Raw genomic sequence first — 26,113 nt, forward strand, 5'->3', positions numbered from 1 at the left:
AGGTGAAGGGAGTCGCAATGTTAGCCCGGAAGCTGAGTTTTAAAAGAGATCAGAAGGCTTTGTCAATTTCTCCTCTCTACAGAGCCAGAGAGAGATCCCTGCTCAGAGGGTTTGCTAATTTCCAATTTGCCTCCCTGGCTCTGTAGAGAGGGGAAATTGACAAAGACTTCTCTTTTAAAACTCAGCTTCCTTCATGTGCTCCTCCTCCTCGTGTAATTCGTCTCTTGTAGCTTAGCTGACAGACGCTGTGTTTTGCATTTGGCCAGTGTATCGCACAGGGATGCGCAAGTATGCACACAAGCACCGCCAGGCCACTCAGCCTCCCCATTCCCTGCTTGCAGCACGTTCCCAAAACATTTCACTCAACTAAAAGGTTCTGAAAGAGGCCAGACATAAGCTATGGAAGCAGCAGGACTATATTGTACTTCTCATGCCAATCGAGCTACACACATCTTCAAATGAATCACGGCAAGACTAGGAAAAAGACCACTCCTGCCCATTTTTAAGAGGGGGAATCAAAGTGCATGGAATGGGAATGGGAATGGGAATGGGAAATGGAACGTTTACCCTTACCAAATTGGGACACGCATAGACACTCACCAACAATCATTACAAGAGCCCTGAACTGCCCAGAGGTGTTTGTTGTCACCCCCTTTCTATACAATAGGCCAAAGCAATAAGGAGACAAATCTGAGAAACAAGCATTCAATTTACACTTTGAAATCAACAGCAGTAGTAAATCTATGCTCCATTATGTCTTTACGGCCTCACTTTTTAGCCCTAGCAGGCCCCAATACCAATATTGAGCTTAGAGAGCCAGTGTTGTATAGTGGCTAGTGTCAGACTAAGATCCGGAAGGATAGTTGGTAGCCGTTTTGGTCTGCTGTAGAACAGCAGGATATTTGTCCAGTGACACCTGACTCTCAAAAGCATATACACTCAGTCTCTAAGATGCCACTGGACAAGAACCAGGATCCAGAAGATGCGAGTTCCCCCACTCTGCCATGGAAGCTTGCTGTCAATGTCAATTAGCCTGAGTGGCTAATTGACATTGACAGAGAGGTAGTGGAGAGGCATCTGGCTGCACTGGATGAATACAAATCCCCTGGGCCGGATGGGGTGCATCCAAGAGTGCTCAAAGAACTTTCCAGAGAACTTGCAGAACCCCTGTCCATCATCTTCAAGGCCTCCTGGAGGACTGGGGATGTGCCACAAGATTGGAGAAGAGCGAATGTTATCCCAATCTTTAAGAAAGGGAGGAAGGATGACCCGGGAAACTACAGGCCGGTCAGTCTGACTTCTGTTGCTGGGAAGATATTCGAACAGATTTTAAAGGGATCAATCTGTAAGCATCTGAAGGACCGCTCAGTGATCCGGGGAAGTCAGCATGGTTTTGTTCCTAACAGATCTTGCCAGACCAACCTGGTTTCCTTCTTTGATCGAGTGACCAGCTTATTGGATCGGGGGAACTCAGTTGACATGATTTATCTGGATTTCAGTAAAGCTTTTGATAAGGTCCCCCATGACATTCTGATGGGCAAACTGGAAGACTGTGGAGTAGACTATAGGACAGTTCGGTGAATAGGGAACTGGTTGGAGGACCGCACTCAAAGAGTGGTGGTCAATGGCGTTTCATCAGATTGGAGGGAGGTGTCCAGTGGGGTGCCGCAGGGCTCGGTTTTGGGCCTAGTACTTTTCAATATTTTTATCAATGATCTGGATGAAGGAGTGGAAGGGCTGCTCATTAAATTTGCTGATGATACCAAATTGGGAGGAGTAGCAAACACCCAAGAAGATAGAATTAAAATTCAACAAGACCTGAATACTCTGGAGAAGTGGGCAGCTGTGAATAGGATGCAATTCAACAAAGACAAGTGCACTGTATTACATCTGGGCCACAAAAATGGGAAGCACAAATACTGGATGGGGGATACACTTCTGGGCAATAGTATATGTGAAAGGGATCTTGGGGTAAGAGTGGACTGTAAACTAAATATGAGCAGTCAGTGTGATGCGGTGGCAAACAAGGCTAATTCAATCCTGGGTTGTATCAAAGGGGCCATAGCATCGAAATTGCAGGAGGTCATAGCCCCTCTCTATACTGCCTTGGTCAGGCCACACCTGGAGTATTGTGTGCAGTTCTGGAGGCCTCACTTCAAAAAGGATGTGGACAAAATCGAGAGGGTGCAGAGGAGAGCGACTAGAATGATCAGGGGTCTGGAGACTGAGCCCTATGAGGAAAGGCTGAGGGCCTTGGGAATGTTTAGTTTGGAGAAGAGGAGGTTGAGGGGGGACATGATTGCTCTCTTTAAATATTTGAAAGGCTGTCATTTGGAGGAGGGCAGGGAGCTGTTCCAGTTGGCAGCAGAGGGCAGGACGCGAAGCAATGGGCTAAAACTACATGCTCAAAGGTACCGGCTGGATATTAGGAAAAACTTTTTCACGGGCAGAGTAGTTCAAAAGTGGAATTAGCTGCCTAGGGAGGTGGTGAGCTCCCCCTCACTGGCAGTTTTCAAGAAGAGGCTGGATGAATACTTGTCAGAGATGCTTTCGGCTGATCCTGCACTGGGCAGGGGGCTGGACTAGATGGTCTGTATGGCCCCTTCCAACTCTATGATTCTATGACCTTGAGCCACTCAGCTCAGCCTACCTTGCAGAGTTGTTGTGAGGATAAAATAGAGGAGAGCCTGTGGCCAGCCACACAACTAACCTGCCTCACAGAGTTCGCAGGAAGAGAAAATGGAGGTGAGAATGCTGTAAGCAGCTGTGAGTCCCCATTGAGTAGAAAACGGGTATAAGTGAAATTAATAAATATAGAGATTATACTGTAAGAAAAGCTTGAAGTAAAAAATAAAAAATATTATGACAGCAAGACCATACACTGCCATCCTCTGCATCTAAAACCATGCTCAGTTCTCTGCAGGGCCGGAATAATGGGGGGGGGCAGGGGGGGGTAGTCTGCCCCTGGCACCAGTAAAGAGGGGTCGCCTGGCACAGCTGCCAGCCATCACGAGCGCTCCGGCGGCAGCACAGGCAGCTGAGTGGAGGGTGGAGGCCGCCTCCCTGTCCTGCCCCGCAGGACAGGGATCGCGCGGCAAGCCAGCCACCCCCTCAGTGGGGCAGGCGAATGGCACGGGCGGCCTCCCAGCCACCTGCGCTGCCGCTGTCAGCTCCACGGCACACCATGTGCCGGGGCAGCCGGCTTGCCGCATTTGTGGCATGCTCCGCCCCGCATGATGATGTCACAGAAATGACATCATCACACAGCGTCGGGAGCGCACACGCGCTGTGTGCACACAGGGAAAGGGGCAGACTTGGGTTGCCCTGGGCGCCGGCAACCCTAGATCCGGTCCTGGTTCTCTGCATTCACGGGGGAAACTTTCTGGATTTGGAAGGCCGTTAACAGAAACTGAATAATTTATCCAAAAATTTGTTTAACTTTCAAAATGAGCGGGACTGCTTGATAGAAAAGAATGGCTGATAGATAACACAGAAATATTGTTAAGAAGTCAGCGTTAAAATACTGCTAAGTAAAAGATAATGTAATGGTAAGATGAGCCCCGTGGTGCAGAGGGGTAAGCGGCAGTACTGCAGCCCAAGCTCTGCTCACGACCTGAGTTCGATCCACTGGTGATCCTGGGTTCAGGTAGCCCCCTCAAGGTTGACTCAGCCTTCCATCCTTCCGAGGTCAGTAAAATGAGTGCCCAGTTTCCTGGGGGTAAAGTGTAGATGACCGGGGAAGGCAATGGAAAATGACCTCATTAAAAAAAAGTCTGCCAAGAAAACTGTGATGCGACGTCCCCCCATGGGTCAGTAATGACTCGGTGCTTGCACCTTTATCTTTTTAGTGACAGGATAGGGGTAATAATGAGCTTTTCATTCTTTTATGATAAAGAGATAGATCAAGATGGGTAGCCGCGTTAGTCTGTCTGTAGCAGTAGAAAAGAGCAAGAGTCCAGTAGCATCTATAAAACTAACAAAATTTGTGGTAGGGCATGAGCTTTCATGAGTCACAGCTCACTTCTTCAGATACAGCTCAAATTCGAAAGCTCATACCTTATGACAAATTTTGTTAGTCTTATAGGTGCTACTGGACTCTTGCTCTTTTCTACCGTTTAAGATCAGGATTAGAAATAGGCTTGAATGTTGTGTGTGTTGCTTATTTGAAAATATATACCTTAAACAGTCTCAAATATTATTCTAACACCTTTAAAGGTTATAAGACTTTTGTACTTCGTAGCACACAGCTTTGTATTCTTTTTTATCCTCCCTTTTTTCTTCCTGTATCTCCCTTTGCTTTAATAATAAAATAAAGTATTTAATTTTTTAAAAAACGGCTGCTTAACTTTCCGGGCTCTACTTTTGACACTACTTTGGTAAGGCACATTCACGGTTTTTCGGGCAACAGGAATGTAAAGAAAGTTGCGGGATCCACGCTTCCGACTGCAGTGCACGTTCTTGCTTGCACGCCGCCGGGCAGCTCGACGGTGCTTCGAGGCTCCCGGTTGGAGCGCTGCCTTCGGACCCGCCCTCTCCGCGCAGGTGCCAACACGCGCCGCGCAAGCCACTCACCCCCCAAGGCGCACAGCTCTCCTCGGCGCTTCCAGACACGCGCGAGCCCCGGAGCCCCTCCGGACCTTCTCCTCGCCAACGGCAGCGCCGGCCAATGAGCGAGGACTTGTCCCTCCGACGACGACGGCTGCGGCGAAAGCAGAGGAGGAGTTGTAGTTCTCCTTCTCCTCGTCGCCCATTGCAGAGACTGGAAAGAGAGGTCCGGAGGAAACTACAATTCCCACAATGCTTTCTGACTCCCACTTCCCAGGGCTTTTCAACCCTTTAAATGAACGGGACAAGGCCGGCTGCGCTCTGTAGAGGAGGAGGGTTGGGCCGCTTGATTCTAGGCCTAGCTGAAGCGGACGTCGATCCGTGTAAAGTAGGGTTTACAGTGCAATCCTAAACAGAGTTACTCCAGTGTAGTCCCATTGATTTGAATGAGTTTAGACTGGTGTAACTCTTCTTAGGATTGCACTGTTAGTGCTGTGGTTTTACTTTGTGTTGCAAGGCGCCAGCCCTCATCGCTTGCGGATTGACTCCCTATGTTCTGGTCCAGCATTTCTTCAGCTCTCTATCGGATTTTTGTTAACGTTATGTCTTCGTAAGCTTGCATTTATCCTATGGCATTATTTATTTTGTTTTATTCACATCATTTATAGTCCACCTTTCTCAATGATACTCAAGGCAGATTACGCAGTGTGAGATTAGTACAGTCAATGTCAGGATATTTCCATAAACAATGCCATAGGGTGAATAAATGCAAGTTTATAAAGACATTAGCAAGAATCCAATACAGAGTTGAAGAAACTCTGGAGCACATAAAGCACAAGTAGCTCATAGGAGCACATATTTAAGGCAACAGGTAGTACGTAAGGCAACATAGTGAAGTCTATGATCCGTGACTCATTAGTGAAGCATCTGAGACCCCCTCCCTACAAGACAAATGTCCTGGATACTGACTGTACTGGAGTTAGCAGAGATGGCTAAACTTTTGTGCAATTTTGCACAAAACTCCCTGATAACAACATCTTCCTGGTGCGATTTTGCGCGAGAAGACGCTGTCTTCTGGGCGAAGTTCCGCAGGTAGGCAAGACGTGTGGAAACAGCCAATTGTCTACCTTTATAGTAAACTGGAAAGCCCTTACTGACTTTCTGTGGGAGATGGGGGGAAATGAATTGATGATTTATGGATTTGGTTTCTAAGAAAATAAATAGAAGGGGAGTAGTATTAAGGTAAATTTTGGAAGTATCAAAACTACAAATAAAATGTTTGTAAAGATATGATAGGTGCTGTAGAGAAAAATGGAAAATGGAATATGTATTATTTTTCTTTGTTTTTTAAATTTTTGTTCTTGTATTTCTTTCTCTCTCTCTCTAGTTCTTTGTCTTTACTTTCTCTTTTCTCTGCCCTTTTTATTGGGCTTTTAATCTTATTAATAAAATAGAAAGTATTTTTTAAAAGATACTGACTGCACTAATCTCACACTGTGTGATCCGCCTTGATTCTCAGTGAGAACGGCGGACTAGAAATGACATCAATCAATCAATCAATCAATGGTGTTTGTAGCATCATAGTCTTACTTTAGTGCTGGAAGGCAGAACGCTCGGCCAGCTGTTCAGAGGCTTGTCAACCTCCAGACGGGGACTGCAGAACTTTCGGAATTATAAGGGATCTACAGGCATCAATTCTCCTCCCCCAGCTCTGCACTCTTCAGGCTCCACTCCCAAATCTCCTGGAATTTCCTTGGCCAGAGTTGGCAAACCTGGTTTCCAGGTGTACGCAGAAAACCTGGAAAGGAATGGAAGAATAGCCATCGCGTGCCTCTGCAGATGCAGATACTCCCTGATGAAATCAGGGTCACGTGCCATGAAGGGAGAGCCAACCTACAAGTGACGCCTGACACAGGTTGGACACTTGTCAGCTTCCCTCCAGTTTTGATGGGAAATGTAGGCGTTTTGGTCTTGCAGCTTGGCTCTCCATTTAATTGAAGTTTACAGAAACCCCACACACACACTCAGTGGAGGGGAAGGGGGGGTGCCCGGTGAGAGTTCAATGCCTGCACTCCCCTCCTGACCGCATGTTCTCCCTCCCATAGACTGCTGCTTTGTAAACTTCAATTAAATGGAGAGCCAAGCTGCAAGACCAAAACGCCTACATTTCCCATCAAAACTTAAGGGAAGCTGACAAGTGTCCAACCTGTGTCAGGCGTCACTTGTTGCTTGGCTCGGAGGCAGAGTTATGATGACCTCACTGGCATCAAGTCCAGGACCGAGAGAGTCAGCAGCGGGAAAGACAAACAGGCCAGGAAGAGCGCTGCTGCCCTAAGGAGCAACATCAAGGGTCCTGGAAGAATCCAAATTGCAGCAGAGTGATTTCACTTGGCCATCTGTGTTGCCCCTCTCCAGGGCTTTTTTCAGCTGGAATGCAGTGGAACAGAGTTCTGGCACCTCTTGAAAATTATCACATGGCCGGTGGCCCCGCCCCCTGATCTCCAGACAGAGGGGAGTTGAGATTGCCCTCCGCGCCGCTGGAGCGGCGCGGAGGGCAATCTCAACTCCCCTCTGTCTGGAGATCAGGGGGCGGGGCCACCGGCCATGTGACCATTTTCGCCGAGGGTGATTTAAACTTTAAAAAACTCCCCCCTTGTTCCAGCTGACCCAAAGTGACATCATTGTGCAATCCTGAGTTCCACCACTGAGTTCCACCACCTCTTTTCCCAGAAAAAAAACCCTGCCCCTCTCAATGTGCATGGAAAGAGAGACTGGAAGTGTGGCACCCTTGCAATGCATGTGCTCGGCTGGCCAACCTCCAGGCAGGACCTGGAATTCCCCCTGAATTACAATTGATCTTCCAAATACATGGATCCGTTTTCCTGGGGGAAATGGCGGCTTCCGAGAGTGGACTTTGCAGCATCACATCCCTGCCCGGCGTCCTTCCCTCTTTGCCCTCTCCAGGCCTCACCCCCAAATCTCCAGGGATTTCCCAAGTCAGGATTGCCCCAGTCACTTGCAGAACGGATGATTGGTGCTGGGTCATGAACAAGGCAGGACATGGTTTAGAAGGGAGGAAGGTGAGCTGAAACTATTTGAGAATCGGTTATGGTTTACACTTTTGTGAGCCGGAAGTTACACCACCGGGTGCAAGCAGTATCGCCCTCAGGTGGCAGAAAGAGACACCTGGAAAGGAGGCCGGGGGCGTGTGGGTGGCTGTGCAGGTATCACCAAATGAGAACTTGGTAGATGTGTTGCATTATTAGAGGAAAATGAAAACAAGATCAAAAGAGTCAACCATCCAGTCAGGGTGGATCATCATGCCCAACAGCAGAGGAACTCGCAAGACCAGATGAATAGCCGAGGCCTCTAAAGAGGAGGGATTGTGATTTTAGGTAGCTGATCCCAGCCAAGCCTGATGGCGTCTGAACTTGTGAAGTTGTGAAACGGTATCAGTATGTTACATTTAAAATTCTTGTTGGTGGGAGGGAAGGAAAATGTGTGAAATGTTGCTTACAGTTGGTAGCATTAGCAATTCTGTGACAGGAGAGCGCTGTCTTTAATACTGGCCAAGGAGCTCGAATTGGGTCAAAAGGGATCTCGGGGGGTTAAGCAGAATCTTGCTCTGCCACCCAGTACCCATCATAAGCTAATAACATAATAATAATATTCAATGCATATACCGCCCTTCAGGACTACTTAACGCCCACTCAGAGCAGTTTACAAAGTATGTTATTACTAGTAAATGCATAGTAAACGCAGCTGCGTGTTTGTATTTAAGTCTTCCAGGGAGTGGGAACCTTTACTATGACCGTCCTGGAGGTGTATCGAATGATCAGCACATGAGAATAATAGTAGACTGTTTGTGGTGAGTGGGTTAATTTCCAGTTGATTTGTTACTACTGATGGATAACGTCAAAGAACAAACGAGATTTTAACAGACACAAACCCTTTTATTTATAGGAAGTCACTTATACGGGTGGAGGCGAGGCTGGCCCCTGAGGAAGTGTAGGTGGTATGAAACGAGCTGAATGATCTAGCCAGCAGCTTGTAGGGCCAGGTCCCTTTGGGGTCCTTTGGAGGCCACCTATTCAAAAGAAGAGAATAAGGGCCATCATCACACGGGCTTTTATTTAGCGCTAAAATGGCGCTATTTCCCAGCAAACACCCACCTTATTCCAACACTGAAGCGATTTTCTCTCTTCTGCTTTGTGCTTGATAGTCGCGCTATTTTGTGCCTCAGTGTGAATGCCTCACATCGATGTATTTCGCCTCGCAGCGTCCTATGCCCTCCCTTCAATCCCAGAATCCATTTCTTCCTGCGACTCCCATTTTTTTTATTTTATTATGTCCTTATAACGCCATAACGACATAACACAATGCAAACTTTCTGCTGAAGTAAAAATGACTCAATCGCCATGGCAGAGTCTTCAGCGATGGGGATCATGCCAGACAGGGAGTTTTCGGCGGGCAAAGGGCTATTTATATAATTTCAAAGTTGGAAAAACAAAAGGGTCGTAATGTTTTGCTCTAACGGAATGTTTATATGCTGTTATTCCGTTATAGCGGAATTAAACGCCAGAATAATTTTAAAAAAGGGGGGGAGGAGCTGCTTCTGCGCGGTTAGAGAGAACAGAACAGACTGCTTCGGTGTGGACAGCTGGTGGCGCGAAGAGCCGTTAGGTGACCCAAAGAAACGTTACTGTGCCGATAACAGGTAGGACGCTATATGCTGTAAATTTAACGGAAGAGATGCCCGTGTGACAACGGCCCAGAAATAATTTTGGTCTGTTTGAGATACGTTGATGTCCCAACTTTTCCCATGGCTTCGAGTTAGGAAGCTGAGACCCTGGTCTCTCGTTTCCTGCCCATCGCTGGCAAAAGGGATTTAAAGATACAACCACCTTCTTTACTTTTGTACACCAACAGAACAGTGAACTATGCAGGAGGCTCCAGTGCTCGGGTTAGCAGCATTTAAGAGAAGAACTAACATTTAATTACATCGTTCAAGAGATTTTTCCCCAATCACTGAGAGACTCTATTGGAAGGATACGGTCTTTGCATAACATTTGTATATTTATCTCTGAATTTGATGGACATGTATTTTTGTATATGAATTGGTAACTTTGTAACTTAAGTAATTAATGATATTTATTGCGCTGAGCACTTTGAAATATAAGTAGACTTTTGTGACTTAATGTTTACTGATTAGTTTAATTAGTCCCAGGCGTTGTTATTGTTAGTGATCCCATGCCTGATTCTGGCAGGGTGAAGAGGGGTGGGCAGTCCTGCCTGCTCCATGCCTGATCCCAGCCGGGTGAATGGGGGGGGAGGGGGGAGCAAGCATTGCAACCTGCTCCACTCCTGATTCCAGCAGGCTGAAGGGAGAGCGGGCATTGCCTCCTGCTTCGTGCCTCCTGACAGCCTGGTGAAGACAAGGGGGGTGGACATTGCCACCTGCTCCACTCCTGATCCTGTCCGGGTGAAGAGGGGTTGGACATTGCCTTCTGCTCCATGCTTGATCCCGGTCGGGTGAAGGAGGGCAGGCATTGCCGCCTGCTCCATATCTGATCCCAACGGGGTGAAGAGGAGATGGGCATTGCTGCTTGCTATGCGCCTGATTCCGACAGATTGAAGGGGGAGCAGGTATTGCCACCTGCTGTGCTCCTGATCCAGGCTGGGTGAAGGGGGGGCGGCATGCCTCCTACTCCATACTTGATCCCAGCCAGGTGAAGGCGGGGTGGAGGCGGGCATTGCCTCCTATTCTGCGTCTGATCCCAGCTGGCAGAAGGAAGGACAGGCATTGCCGCCTGCTCCACATATGATTCCGGTGGGTTGAAGGGGGAGTGGGCATTGCCTCCTGCTTCGTGCCTGATCCTGACCGGGAGATAGCGGGGGGTGGGCATTGCCACCTGCTCCGCTCCGATTTTGGTTGGGTGAATGTGGGGGGAAAGCATTGGCACCTGCTCCACGCCTGATCTCAGCTGCGCTCTTAACCACGACACCAAACTGGCTAAACACGTACTCTGTAACCCGAAAGGTCCTGCCTCTTCTTGTCAGTTCATGTAGCAATGACCCTCATAGAAGGATAAGCTCTGAACATCATAACATCTGGGATCACAAGAATCGTGTGGCCACGCTTGTATCTCGCATCACCTACTCCCTGGTCCTTTTAGCCGAAGATGCTGGCGACTGAAGCTGAATTCCAAGCAGCTGCTCTGCTACTGAGCCACGGTCCCTTCCTGAATACAAAGCACATGCCAAAAGCTCCCTTTCAAAATGAACAAACCTCTTTTCTGGAACCTCCTGACCTGCAGGCATCTCAAGCTCTCCCTGTTCAAAAGATGAAGACACACGCACACCCTCTCCTTGTCTCCATTTTCCATCCCTCTCTATTTTGGTTTCATATAACGATTTCCAACTTTGGGGCATATTTCGATGGTGAGTCCGTGGGCAGGGTCTTGTAAAAAGAACTACATAAAATGTTTAGTTTTTTAAAGTACTGCTTCAATAACTATGATTCTTTTATAGTATTTGGCTATACTTGAGTGCGCTTCTTCATTTGACTGGATCGCCTCTACAGGTGTCGGTGGAGTGTTTTGGGAAACGTAGCTTTGACAACTTGGAAAGCTGTTCTAGGTGGGGGCATTTCTGATTCTGTTTAAACACTCCGGTTTTGAATGTGTATGTGGAAATTCCACAATTGGCATTTTAATAACATGTACCTAACAGCTGCTCCATTGGGCACAGGAGTGCATTTCTCTGCCCTGTGCATACAGCATTCTTCCTAAATGGAGCTGAGAATTAATCTCATTTTATCCACCCAGCGGTCCTCAACTCTTTTGGTCCTGTGGGCACCTGTGGAATTTTGAGAGGGGGTGGTGAGTGCCCCCCCCCCAAATATCTGCCACAGGAGGTGGAACCAAACTCCAAATGGCTGCCACAGGAGGCAGAGCCAAATGGAAAACCTCCCTCCTCACACCTCCTGGGAAGAAGGAAATTTAAAGGGAGAATAAAACCACAGACTGACTAAGGGAAGCCCAGATGTTTATGAGTCCTCCTCATCCTCCAGGGGAAAACTCTTTCATTTGCATGAGAGCAGCCAATAACAATTCCCGCCTTAAATGGCCCTGCCCATATGCTACAAAGCTTGATAGGCACCATGGAGAGCCAGTTTGGTATAGTGGTTAAGAGCACAGGACACTACCAGGTTTGATTCCCCACCCCTCTGCTTGAAGCCAGCTGGGTGGCCTTGGGTCAGTCACAGCTCCCTCAGAGCTCTCTCAGCCCCACCCACCTCACAGGGTGACTGTTGTGGGGATAATAATAACACACTTTGTAAACCACTCAGAGCGGGCATTAAGTTGTCCCAAAGGGCAGTATATAAATTAAATGTTATTGTGGTGGTGATGACAATGATGATGGGGAACCCTGACCTACACAATAACTCTATGAGGGACGATAGGCAGAATATAAGGATTGCCCAAGGCCACCCGCAGTACCACTCTGAGGAGAATGTCAATGGGCTTAGAAGAATTTAACTCTGCACAGAACGGCACTGCTAGTATTCTCCACTGTGGGTTGATCAGGAGTTGGAGCCAAGTTTTGCTGTTTCACCTCACTCTGACCACTACACCACACTGCCTTAAACATTGGGAGCCAAGTGCCGGCATTGGCATTGTCCTTCAGAAGAGCAAGAACTGCACCCCTTCTCCTCAGACACAGCTTAAAGAAAAGGATTATAATTGCAAATGGTTGCCAGCTATGTAAGCAGCCTCAGTAGTTCTGCCTTTAACGGCAGGTCGATATACAGACGTTAGCTGGTGATCACATTTGTTTCTATTCCTTGAAAAGCTCAAACTGCTGCTCAAGGCCCAGCGCAGCAGGTTAGCCATTTACTGGGTCAGTTGAGAACCACGGGCTAACAGCATCCATCTTTGCTTAGCAAAGTGAGCTAGCTTAAAAATGGAGTGTTGAAATGTAGTCTGAGCCCCCAGACCAAAATGGTTTGTGTTTTCTTCACCTACTTTAGATAGAAAAATGGAGTCTTTGTAACTACAAACTCTGTAAAATAAATAAAGCAACCGTTCAAGCAGCCATGTTAGTCAGCTGTGGCATAATTAAACAGGAGTCTAGTAGCTGTCATATATACGCATATCTATATAACGACAAGTGTCACGACTGACTCATCAATGCCCGGCCCAAACCCCTGAACCTAGAAACATGAAATTTGGGGAGAATGTTCCTTTCATGATGTAAACACCCACTAAGAAGGGATTTTAAGAAATTCGCCCCTAAGTGCATAAAAAGGGGTCAGATGTGTTTTCCCAAAGGGACGCAGCTTCCCTGTATGGCTGGTAGGCTGCTGCCTGCTTGTGCCCCCGCCCACTGCCAGCTTGGCCACCCTTTCCTGATTGGGCCAGCCTTTCAAGGTAATTTGCATATGAGGGCTGATTGGGGCTCACAACATTCCACACCTCTTCTCTCCCCTCCCCCCCCCCCGACAGTTGGAACACAGAGGACATTTGCGTATGCAGCCTGATTGTTCACATTCCACACCTCATCCCCTTAACATGCTTTGGTTTATTCAAACACCTTTGTGAAGCTTGGGTATTATGCTATTATACTACAAAATCAACTTTAAAAAAAGTTACATACCCATAGTATTATAACTGGATTTAAAGTAGTTAAATACCGTAGAGAAGCATGGGTATCAAGCTAGTTTATATATATATGGCTGCTACGGACATTTCATAATCTGATAAAGTGAATTCTGACTCACAAAAGTTTATGCTGGAATAAATGTTGTGTTAGTCTTGAAGGTGCCACTGGACTCCTGTAATGTTTTTCATTAGCAACATTTGTAAATGCAAATGCATTGAATTAAAAATGTAAAACTCATTTTCCTGCGAGTAATCTTTAAGTTTAATTACTTCTCTGTAACAGAGTCTAAGCCCTCAACTGTTTGTCAACCAACTTGAAAATCCCCTCCTCCCTTCTACCCGCCCTCTTGGCTAGAGCTCCGTGCAGATTCACCTGCCGGCTTCTTACAGAACTTCACACCTAGACAGAGCTGAGCTTCCGAAGCAAGGAACCCTGAACAGATGAAAGGAACAGAGTCAGGCAAGCAAATGAAAAGCTGATTAAAATCCCCAGAGATTATAAATGAGCGTTTTCTGCCCTGAAGGCCTATGAAGGTTTCAATGCAAACACTGAAAACTATTTTTCTTTTTCACCAGATCAAAAGCTGGGTGTGGGTGTATGCATGATCTATTACATGTGGATGAAAAAAAATTGGCAAGCAATGGAAAGCTATTGGTTGTGTAATATTATACCAATAATCTTTTTTTTAATTATTTTTTATACCAATAATCTTTTACCACAGAAACAACTTCCTAAAATCGATTAACAGGGTAGGCTATCTTTGGGTGACATCTGCCAGGTGCGATAGGATCGCCAGCAAATCCCTTTGGGCCAATAGACCAAAAATATGCTGGGGGAAACCGCTTGGGCTCTTCCAGGTTGTCCACTTGCAGCAAGGCTGCAGGACCCGCGAGTCAGACGGCCAGCTAAAGAACTTGGATGTCTAAAGCCAATGGCTTGGACAGTCCAATCCTAAAATCCTGTGGGTCACCACATGATAGATGACTGCCAGTTACATTGCCAGGACTTCCTTCCATGCACTGTACAGTCAAGAGAAAAGCTGCAAGAGCGCCATGACCAACTAACTAAAGAAACAAATAAACAAATGAAGTAAATCAAAGAAAACAAATGTGTGGACAGACTCATATCTTCATTGTTCATAAATAATTCATACACGCTACACATATGAAGCTGCCAAAGGAACTCGGAGGCAAACAAAGTCACCCATGTAACAATAGGGTCACCATCAGACAATTACAATGAAGAACACAGTAGGCCAAGTGCAAAATGCCTCTATACCATAAATATCATTAAATAAAGGTGGGAATGTGACCATGACAATAAATATAAAGTGACACGTAACAATGTGCAAGTTTCCAAACACCACAGAACTCTTCATCAGGTCAGGCATCACAGTATTTCTAAAAAGGGAAAAAGAACAGATGGGGCCAGTGGAATTTCTGGCAGGCTAAAAAGAACTGCTGCTGGCCAGAGGACGTAAGAGCAAGAGGTCTCCCTACTCAAGATGTTAAAGCCCTTTTCTCACCAGCACCCCTCTTCTCAGTGCTGACAGATCCATTCCATGGGAATAAAAATGAAACAGAAAACTAAAGCGGGCAGATTTGGGCAGTGATGGGAAAGTGGGACTGCAGATAAGGTTGCCAACTGCCTGGAAGGAAAAAAGTCCTGCATATTTAATACAGGCTTGATGGGTTGATATCAGGGCTTTTTTTCTGGTAAAAGAGGTGGTGGAACTCAGTGGGTTGCCAGCACCTGGGGCAACTCTTGGCAGGAGGTGGTGCCCCTGGTACCACATGTGTGTGCACAAAGTGTGCGCATGCTCCCTGGACCGCACAATGATGTCACTTTTTGTTGGATCTTTCACAGACAATGGCAATGTCACTTCAGCTAACCCTGGTTAATATTGTGCAGAAGAAGACAATGGTAAATTGCTTCTGATAATCTCTTACCTCGAAAACCCAATGATGAGACAATCCAAAATGAAAGAAGATATAGTGATGGAAGACAGGATGCCCAGGTTGGACGGCACTTGACTGGCTACTGGGAAATTGCAGAGGATAAGTACGAATAGCGGTGTTCTTAATGATGGGACTGGATTAAAACCAAAAAGAAGTCCAATTGCTGATGTGAATGGATGTAAGAGTCCCAGATAAATAGAAAAAAATAAGACTTTGTCAATTAGGTAACAAAGTCTTCCCTCTCACAAATGCCCTGCTTGATGAGGACTAAGTATGCTTGAAGAAGCATGAAAGGCTGCAAGCATCAGAGAGTCATTTAAGGGAAATAAATGGAGGGAGAAACAATGGGAGATTTGAGGGTATATGATTTGCATTCACAGACCTGCTTGCTGAGCTAGTTTTCTACTTGCAGGGAGCTTTTAAACGGAGAGCAGGTATTCCACAATGTGACTCCCTATCTGCAGTCTGAGGGAGCAGAAAGACCATTCTACCCCTCGGTATTTTAACGGCTCAAGTTCAATACCCCATCTACACTTACACAAGAATGAGGGGGGGGAGGTAGAATGAATGAGATGATCTGCCCATGACAGGATGTGAATTACACTTTTAAACATGATTTTGTATTTAGAAGGGAGAAATACATCGCCCCGATGAGCACCGCTTTCCTTGAGAGGCTGGCGCTCCGCTTGCAGGGGCGAGGGCAACCTTGCCCGAAACACTCCACGCAGCGCACGAGGCTAGCAAGGAAATAACCCAACTCACGTGAGGGCACGACGGCTTCAGCCTCCGGTCCTGCGCGTGCGCCCTTTCGGCGCCTTTGCGCATGTCCGTTCTCCGCAGAAAACCGTCGGTGTCGGGCGAGGAGATTTCTGAGGGCGCCTGAGAGGAGATTCCCTCCCTCCCTCACGTGAGGGCACGACGGCTTCAGGCGGCGGTTATGCGCGTGCGCCCGCTCGACTCGTTCGCGCATGCCCGTTCCCCTCAGCAAGCCGTCGGAGTCGAGCGAGGAGAGGCGCTTCCCTCCCCCCTCCCCGTCCCTTCATGGCGGCCTCCCGTTCCTCGCCGGGGCCTCCTCCGACTCGCCTCTCGGGGGCCGCCCCAGCCGCGTCCGGCCCCCCGCGCTGAGGGGGAGAAGGCCAGAGCAGGCGAGGCGCCCGCCCGGCCCCGCCGCCGCCGCCGCCGCCGCCGCGCCCCCTCCGAGACGGCCATGGCGGCCCCGCGCCGGCCCCCTCCGCCGGGGCTGCTGCTGCTGCTGCTGCTGCTGGCGCTGCTGGACCGGGGCGGAGGCGGGCCCGCCGCGCTGCCCCCCGGCTGCAAGCAGGACGGCGGCGCGGGAGGCGGCGGCCGCCCCAGGAGCGGCAAGGCTCCGGCCGACGGAGGAGCGGCCGCGGGGGCGAAGGTGGTCTGCAGCAGCCTGGAGCTGGACCGCGTCCTGCGCCCCGACGCGCTGCCCGACCGGACGGTCACCCTGTGAGTAGCGCCCAGGCAGGCAGGCGGCAGGCCCGGGGTAGGGCTTGCCAACTCCAGGGCGGGGGGTTCCTGGGGAGTCGGGGGACGGAGCCTGGAGGTTTCAGCAGCTCCGCAGGGAACAGTGCTGTAGGGTCCACTTTCCAAAACGGCCAGTCTCTGCTCTCTGTGGCCTGGAGATCAGTTGTGATTTTGGGAGATCTCCAGTCTCCACCTGGAGGTTACAAGTACCACCCCAAAGTCGTGAAAACTAACTAAGAAAAATGCCAACATACATTCAGAACATCTCATTTAATCATAAATCATGGAATTTTTGCATAATAATATCTCTACTGTTGGACACGCGTCAAATGAACGATGTCGATTGTCAGTTCACTTGTGTAAATAAGGAATTACTGTGTTTGTCGCTGCTTTTGCACGTAGCACTTTAGTAGGTTATTGCAATATTGATTATTGGTATTGTATATTGCCCATAGGAGCCTTACATTGCTGTATGTCTTCTACACTAGCGCTTTGTACAGCCTTGGGTGGTTTTGATGTGTGTCCAATAGTAGAGATTATTATGCAAAAATCCCATGATTTATGATTAAATGAGATGTTCTGAATATAGTATATTGGCATTTTTCTTAGTTTTCACAACTTTTGGTGGTACTTATGTTCTTTTGTGATACTCTTTAGTTGCCCATCTGGAGGTTGGCAACCATAGGGGAACTGCGGGGGAGGGTGGGGCAGCCCTCATAGGCGTGTTGAGACCTAAACCTAAAGAAGTCTTCTGGGGACTCTGATGATTCTTTTAAAAGTCTCCACTCGGTGCAAAACTGAATTATTCAAAAGGCTTTTCTATTATAGGGAGGGGATCTTAGATGCCTGCCGTGCCTCCATGATAACTGGTGGCTGGGATGTATTATGGTGAACTATCTCATGTTGCATTTTAGGTTATGGTTTTAACTTTTGTATTGCAACAATGAAATGGTGTGTTTTGTCTTTTATCGTGTATTGTTGTTTTAATTTATTGTATTACTGTATGGTGTTGTAACTCGCCCTGAGCCCATTTGCGGAGAGAGTGGGCAAGAGTTCTAATAAACTAAATTAAACGTATTTATTTATGTCGTTTATAGTCTGTCTTTCTCACTGAGACTCAAGGTGGATTACATAGTGTGAGATTAGTACAATCAGTATCAAGGACATTTGTATTGTAGGGAGGGGGATAATGCTTTGCTAATGAGTTAGGGAGCATAGACTTCAACACTGTGTTGCCTTACATACTATCTCTTGTTTTAAATATGTGCTCCTATGAGCTACCTGTGCTTCATGTTGTCTAATGTCAGCCCTAGAATTGCTTATGTTCCGTTTCAGTATTTCTTCAACTCTATTGGGTTCCTGCTGATGTAACCTTGTGTTTACTTACCTTATGGCATTATTTATGGAAATGTCTTTGAAATTGACTGTGCGAATCTCACATTGAGTAATCTGCCTTGAGTCTCAGTGAGAAAGGCAAACTAGAAATGACATAAATAAACAAATGACATAAATAAATGTGGTGAGTTGTGAGGAGGATACGAAAGAGCTTTCGTAAGCCTTACCTATCAGAGTTTCATAATTAATACTGTCTTATTCGTAGCTAAGAGACTCCAGTCTTATTATGGGATGGGTTGAAGACTGTAAATAGAAAAGGGTCTTTAGAGTAATGGATGAGTTATAATTAAAAACAGTCTCCCTCATGAGACTGGTAACTGGTCACTTTTTAAAGTTAAGTTCTATAGTGTGGTGTCTTGAGTCAGTAAGAGTTTTGTCGTAGCTATCACAAGTGCTTTACCAACAGTAATAATAAATATCCCCCCCCTTTTTTTTTTTGCATTTAGTGCTTTTGGGGAAACAATTTTTTTCTCTTCCTTTCTCCCTCTACCCAGGAACTTAGGTCAGTCAATATGCAAAGCACCCTGGTGGAGTAAACCAAAGTTATATGCAGTAGTATTCAACATCTTTCAGACCACATGCCCCCATTAATTTTTATTAGGGGTAAAGTGTTGAACTTGGATCTGAGAAACTTAACAGTGGAATTCTAAGCAGATTTACTCCAGTCTAAGCCCACAGGATAGTGGTGAGGAATGGAAAATGTTGTAGGCCATTTTGGATCCCCATTGAGAACAAATGTGGGATATAAATGAGGTAAATAAAATTGCTCTATCCCTCCTTCCTGCCCATCTTCATCTCCTGTCTCTGACTCTCTCTCTCTCTGTATCTCCTCCTTAAATACTCTAAACAAAACTAGAAAATTATGCCAGTGGTGCAGGCCTTCTTAGATCAAATCATGATCCACTTGTGGGCACTAACTCACACGTCCAGGATTAATGACAGGTTTGGGTTTCCAACAGTGGGCTGTCCAGGTGTCTGGAGAAACTTACAAGTAGCTCATAAGCTGTTAGTCTCTCACTATTTGTCCCCAGCGTCTGGTGCTGAAAGGTCTGAACATCTGAACATTTAGGTACCAGAGCCTAGGAATGCAAAAGGCACAAGAACCCTCAGATTAAAGTTGAAAAGAGTCCAGTAGCACTAACCAACTTTACTGTAGCATAAGCTTTCGAGAATCACAGTTCTCTTCGTCAGAATGACATTAACTGTGCCAGAGTGAAGTTGTGTTCTTCATTTTGTAACCCAGTCACAATCACGTTTACTCAGATGCAGAGAAATATTCCAGACAACTGTCCAATGCTATATTTTTCCATGGGTAAATTTTCTGCCCTGCATATGGAAATATAACTATCACAGTTGTTGAGCTGCAAATCGATCATGTTAGATGGGCTAAATGTGGGATATGAAGCATGGGCAAACCTCAGTGCTTATACATAGTGTATTAGCTTTCCTTTGCTAACATTATTTAAATATGTATTGTCGAAGGCTTTCACGGCCGGAGAACGATGGTTGTTGTGGGTTTTCCGGGCTGTATTGCCGTGGTCTTGGCATTGTAGTTCCTGACGTTTCGCCAGCAGCTGTGGCTGGCATCTTCAGAGGTGTAGCACCAAAAGACAGAGAACAGATCTCTGTCTTTTGGTGCTACACCTCTGAAGATGCCAGCCACAGCTGCTGGCGAAACGTCAGGAACTACAATGCCAAGACCACGGCAATACAGCCCGGAAAACCCACAACAACCATTATTTAAATACTTAAGTTTTTAATAATTGAATTGGAAGTTTTTCCTAGAAAATCCATGTCTCTGCTCAGATATAAGGTTACAATCTCGTCATATTTATATGGGAGTATATTGCCCACTGAACTCAGCGGGGTTTGCTTCTGAGTAAGTGCATAGGGTTGGGCTGCAGGTTCTGTCAATTTCATTGAGATTGACTTCTTAGTTAAACATCGGTAGAGAGTAATAGGCTGTAAAAACAAGAGAAATAGTGCTTTGCAAAGCATCTCCCCCCCACCAAATATTTTCTTGAACATCCAGTCTGAGGAAGAGTTCTGCGTTGCATTAAATGAAGTAAATGTTGTGTTGGTCCTTACGTGCAGAGTAGTTCAACAGCGTAAGGTGGACATTGCCTGTCTGGAATGATGTTTCATGTTTGGGGTGGGAAGTTATGTGTGAACTGTTGATTGCTTGATTGCATGTAAGATTAATGTCAGAAACTCACTGCAAAGAAACAGGCTATTCTGATATGCTTCAGAATTTTAAAACTTTAGAATAGAAATGCAATTCTCTCCAAATTTCCAACCAGTAAAATGTTTTGATGTTGTAAATAACAGTGGTCTCTGGATCCTACATATAACGCAGGATGCCAAAGTCCATTATTGGAATACAGTTTAAGTAAACTTCATGAATTTGAATTGAAGAAGCAAGTAAAAGAAGTAAAATTACTTAAGCAGTTTGCAGGATTCTGGGGACAGGCGACCATAGAAAAGAGTCTTACGACATAAAAAAAGATAATTCCTATAGCTGTATTGTTCATTATCAGTATTATAATATCCCTTTCCTTGTGTAACATATGTTTACATGTTGGGACCTCGGGGTGGTGGATGGCTGTATTCATGTTAGTTGACGTTTTGTTTTAAACCAGGGGAGGTATGCAATGAGGTGTTAAAAGACGGGGGAATTTGTAGACATTTGTAATTAAGCTGCTAAAAATAGGCCCCAAAGGTTTGCTGTGGAATAAGATTTGCTGCTGTTTGGAGTCGGTTTCGTTTTCTCAGCCATGCCGGACGCTCCTCTCGGCTGGTCCGGGAGGAAACGACCGGGCACCCTGACCGGGCGGCTGATCTGCAAGGATTAGCCCCCAGGACTCCCAGGGAGGGAGCCAGGGTCCGGGACGCGGCGGGAAGAACTCCCCGAAATCAATGCGGGGAGGGAATTGCCCGTTTGTCCCTATGGAGGCCGGCAGATGTGCGCGGCGCCTCGAGTGCCGCCGGGCAACGAGAAACGGCAAGTAAAAGAAACAGGCGGAAGCCTGTAAACAAGCGAATCCCTTCTGTTCTACAAGCGTTTGTGAAGGAGAGGTTGATCTGAAGAAGACTCGCTCTTCCCCTTCGTGGAGTTCCAGAATTTTGTTGGCGCCCCCCCCCCAAAAATGGCAGCAAAGAAGCAAAGTCCCGCTCTCGGTAAGTCAATCTCGGCCACCTTGCAGAAAGGGGAGTCGCTCGAAGAATTGGTGCGCAGGGCGGTGGTGGAAGCTATAAAACCCTTTGTTGACAAGCTGAACGAAACTGATCAAAGGGTGGGCTTAATTGAAAGCGAGGTGAAAACCATTAAGGTAGCAGCGGGGGGGGCAGAAAAGTCTGCTCTGGAAAGTGCGTCACTTGTGAAGGCTACAAAAAAGGAGTTGAAGTTGGTGGAGAACCAACTGATCGGGCTACAAGTGGAACGAACGCAGACAATTTTGCGTCTCCAAAACGTGAAAGAGGAGGAAAATGAGGATCTGTGGGATTTGGTCTCGGAACTACTGGCGACACCCGCGAGGACGACTAAAGAAGAGGTTAAAAGCGACATTTTGGAGGTCCGTCGGGCTTCTTCAAAATATGCAACAAAGCGACAGTTGCCTCGTGAGATCATTATTGACTTTTCAACTAAAAAGATTCGGGACACCATCCTATATAACTCATACAATGCGGATTTGGACTTTATGGGTTTGAAAGTCAAGATTTTGAAGGACGTTCCATTTCTAGTCCGGAAACGGCGTTTTAAATATAAAAAGTTTGCAGCTCTTCTGAGGGACCATGGAATAAAGTACAAATGGTTATTCCCGGAAGGAATATGGTTCAGATATAAAGATCAGGCCTATAAGATATTATCAGAAGATCAACTAAAGGATTTTGAGAATAAAAACCCAGAATTCTGCTGCACCAAGAACGAAGAAAAGGAGGAGCCGGAGGGGGGGGGGGAGAGGAGAGCATTGCAACAGCAGTTGCACAGAGAGAATTGCGTCCGGGACCCAGAAGGGGGAGGAAAGTTTAATCAGAATTTGAAATGTTTATTCTCTGTATGATTAACCACTCCATCATTATTCTATGGAGCTATTTTTGTATTATGACAGTATGAAGGGAAACATTGAAGTGTAGTGTTTAGTGTTTGTAGTTCATTCCCCCCCCTTTTTCTTTTTCCACTCCCCTTTGTCCCTTCCCTCTTCCCTTTCCTTGTGATAGTCTGGTGTAGTGTTTTGTAGTTATGAAAAATAAAAAAATTTATAAAAAAAAAAAAAAAGATTTGCTGCTGTTTGGTGTTTATCTTTAAAGGGCTGCTTCTCTGCCGCCAAGTAATATGGCACTAAAGATTAACTGTGCCATCTTTTGCACAGTTAGACCCTTCTAAGCCCATTGCCTTCAATGGACTTAGAAGGCTGTAACTCTTGTAGGATTTTACTATAAAAAAATGGAAAGGTTCACAGAATGGTATGGTGGTGAGGAATTCCCACTTGTCAGTAGTGAAGTCACAAGCGTTATCCAATTGGTGCCTGTATTACTTGAATATGACACAACAAAGGACGTACTAGTTCAGGTTGGGGATGGAGTAAAGGGGAAAAAATACTTCTTTCCAGTAGCAAAATATGGTAGTTTGAATGCAAGTAAAAATGCTGTATCGCCACTATAAAAGTTTGGTTGGGTATGTTTCAACAAATGGAAATCTGTTCATTCATTATATTATGAACTTCTAAATTTTGTTTGCTTCTTCCCAGTGGGGACCCAAAATAGCTTGCAACATTCTCTCTTTTGCTTTGTGCATCCTCAAAACAACCCTGTGAGGTAGATTAGGCTAAGAATGTGTGACTGGCCTGATGTCACCCAGCGAGCTTCCATGGCAGGGTGGGAATTCACACCTGAGTCTCCCAAATCCTAATCTGACACTCTAACCACTGTACCACACTGGCTGTGTTTGTCATTTGGAAATTTCTTTAATAAAATGTGAAATAAAATGGTAACAATCAGAATGTCTGTAGATATCTGGCTTCAGTGATAAAAGGGCAGCTTTCAAAAAATACATGCTGGGAAAGAAAAGAATTCTCTAGTAATCAATAATATTACTGTTTACTTTAGGGAAACAATACCTTTCCCTTTAAACCAAGCACAGAGAAGAGTTTCGTGGGTTCCTTATTCAGGAGACTGGTGTATTTTCTGGCTTCCTCTTTTTTTCCTAGTCTAAGGGTACATTTTACAAAATATCTGCTATGCTCAAATCATATTGATGTCTATGGAACAGGTACCCTTTACTTTCTTTTTATTGTGCCCTGAAAGTTAAATCAGAGACTAGAGCTTCATTTCATCAAACATAGCTCCTTAGTTCATTGCAATTGAATAGAATTCTGGAAAGCAATGTAAATCTTTGCAGTATTAGAGCAGAGTCACTTATCTGTGTAGCACACATTTAATTGGTCAGAAAGCAATGTACTTAAATTTCATACAATTTCTTATTTTAATACTATTTTTATGAACACGGGATTTTTACTGTTTTTACTGTTTTAACTGTGTATACTTTTATTGTCCTATATGAATTTGACAACCGGAAATGGTTTGATGGTTGTATCTAGTTTTAAATTTTAATGCTTTGACCATGTCACATCAATTTTATTCAAGCTTGTGTTTCTGTTTTGTTTGTTGTTTGTGACTTGTAATGGCCTATGGCTGAATACAATAAATTTTTCTACTTTCTTTCTACTATTTTTAGTACCAGTATGTCATATTTTATTCCCTCTTTTTCTTCAAGTATGTAGAAAGTAACATTCCTTCTCTTAGTTTCCATGATCTTGGTAATTTTGCGTGCGGGAGGAGAGGACTTCTGATTGGAGATCTGAGGTCTCACAGGATTCTTCACAAGCAAATAAAAGCTGGGATACAGTGAATATTTAAAGATATGGGTTAATACATTCATGCCAAATTTCAAGCCTTTATCTTATGGACGAGATTTGTTAGAATACTTTAAAAGTCAGCTTTAATTTTTTAAAGTGAAACAGGCACTTGAAAGGCAGAAGGATGTGGGTACACAATAGCAGTGGTTTAAAAGGCAGGACAGCTGTGGAGTATAATTGCAAGTTTTGCATCAAGGAAATCTTATAAATTCTGCCTAAAGGTATTTGTGTGTGTGTGTGTGTGTGTTATAGCTGAAAAGATATTTCATGATAAATTGTGACATTAAGGTACTAAATGTTTTTGATCCAGAAAGGAAATGCATCTAATCATATTGCCTTTAATAGCAATAAATAGCTTGTGGCCAGGGTGGCTTCTCCCTTGTGAACCCATTTGTCAAGATCAACATCTTGCTTTGTGAGCCCCTTCTGTCTAAAGCAAGAATGGTCATAATAGGCATTGCATGAAAACAAACTTAAGTCCGTAACTGTTTTATAGTTTGCTTATGTTGGCTGGCATTTTTGTTGGATTTTAAATGTTGCTGTTTTTAGTATTCCACTATTTTAACTTAATTATGCTTTTAAACTTGTGTTTCTGTGAATATTTTTTTCTTTTAGTGGTTTTTGTGTATTGCTGCAAACTGTGATTAAGACAATTGATACATATTTTAAATGAAAATAAAATTTGTATAGTTAGGATAGGTTCTGGGCACTGGCCATATCAGCACTGTATGCTCAACATCATATTGGTCATCCATGTTGAAGTTGGCAAGAGGTGGCTAGTCCTATAATAAAATCGGCTTTGCAGTGAACACTATGAACAGTACATCTGTTTTTAAGAAAGAGCTGGCACACATAACTTTACGAATGAAAACAGGGACCAGTACCTGAATAAATATGAATTTTAAATTGCTCATTTAACAGTACATGTGTTGAATGTTACATAACATGTATAAAGAAAAATCAAATGTACGCTGTACGTAGATTGTACATGCATTCACTGTGAACACCTACTGGTTAAGAACTGGGAAAGAGTGTCACTTTATGTAGCATGGACTGATTTCATTGTCAAGCAAGTGGTAGATAATAGAATTTGGGGTCAAATGGTCCTGAAAAATACTAAAGTATGGAGTCCTCAAGTGCAGTTGTTTAGCAGCAGGTACAGGAAATTTTAAAAAGTGCTTCAAATATTATCCCAGAATGTGGCAATGGCCATGAAATCCTTTTGTAGTTGTAGATATTCATGTATTAATGGCTCGTAGGCACTGTAGAGAAAATAGACTCTTCAAGTTTAGAAGCAGTACACTGCTGTTAGATGTTGCTGACAAACAGTGGTTGATTTCTTCAGAAAAACACCTTATTGGCTGCATTTAGAAGTGTAATGCTGGGTTACTATCTAGCAAGGCAGTTCTTACATGTCTTGATGGCAGAGTATTATACCAGCACCTCGTTGTGGGCTGAGTGCCTTTGGGATGTAAACGAATCCCCTCTATTCCCCAGTCATGTCCCTGGCACCACTTATTTCTGTGACAGTGAGTTGTTGGTAAGTAATGCTGGCAGGAGGCTTAGTTACTCTCCTACCTTGTTAGTCTTATGAATGCACCTTTTATTTATTTCCATAAGGAAGCAATATGGTGTTATTAATGCTCAGTATTGGGAAGGCAGAAGTGACTGGCAGGGTTCTGGATTGTGTGGTATGCCCAACTGTTGGGGATGGCTTAAAGATGAAGGTAATGATGAGACTGGTGACCCTTGAGTCCACACTCAGGTTTGACTTCTCTAAATAGCATGCTTTGTACAGCAGCCAAAATACTTAGGATCAGACTTTGAACTTGTTTCCTACTTCATCTGTTGCAATGACTAAAGAAATGGCTGAAGTAGCATTCTTAGCTGGGAAGGAAAGTGATGGCCATTGAAATGGGGCTACGCTCTTCCCATGTCCTCCATTCACGTGTTACAGTGAACTCATACATCCTGCATGTGTGTGCATATATCCATTTGTAAGAAAGAGCCAACGTACATTCCCTTTACAAATGAAACTAGAGGCCAGCACCTGGATAAATTTGAGGTTTTATAGCATACGCATTCAGCCATACGTGTGCTGAATGTAACATGAGAATTTACTCAGTACACATATAAAGAAAAGTCAAG

At 45.2% G+C, this 26,113-nt stretch overlaps 2 protein-coding genes across 4 annotated transcripts in view; one reads left to right on the forward strand and one right to left on the reverse strand.

The window, feature by feature from the left end:
- The window catches only part of LOC129343294 (cytosolic beta-glucosidase-like), a 127,312-nt gene extending 122,660 nt beyond the window's left edge, over positions 1-4,652 (reverse strand). Inside the window, exon 1 of one of the 2 annotated variants that reach the window (XM_054999440.1) lies at positions 4,573-4,652. The gene's annotated coding sequence lies outside the window, so the exon portion shown is untranslated. The remainder of the gene's footprint in view (positions 1-4,572) is intronic. The other variant, XM_054999442.1, reaches the window with a different exon arrangement.
- An 11,701-nt stretch (positions 4,653-16,353) lies between these two features.
- The window catches only part of ADGRA3 (adhesion G protein-coupled receptor A3), a 95,485-nt gene continuing 85,725 nt past the window's right edge, over positions 16,354-26,113 (forward strand). For both annotated transcript variants that reach the window (XM_054999223.1, XM_054999224.1), the window contains exon 1: positions 16,354-16,637. In XM_054999223.1, coding sequence (XP_054855198.1) covers positions 16,375-16,637 — 263 coding nt within the window. In that variant the 5' untranslated portion in view covers positions 16,354-16,374. The remainder of the gene's footprint in view (positions 16,638-26,113) is intronic.

The sequence above is a fragment of the Eublepharis macularius genome, chromosome 15 (genome assembly GCF_028583425.1).
Source record: "Eublepharis macularius isolate TG4126 chromosome 15, MPM_Emac_v1.0, whole genome shotgun sequence".
Classification (NCBI taxonomy): Eukaryota; Metazoa; Chordata; class Lepidosauria; order Squamata; family Eublepharidae; genus Eublepharis; species Eublepharis macularius.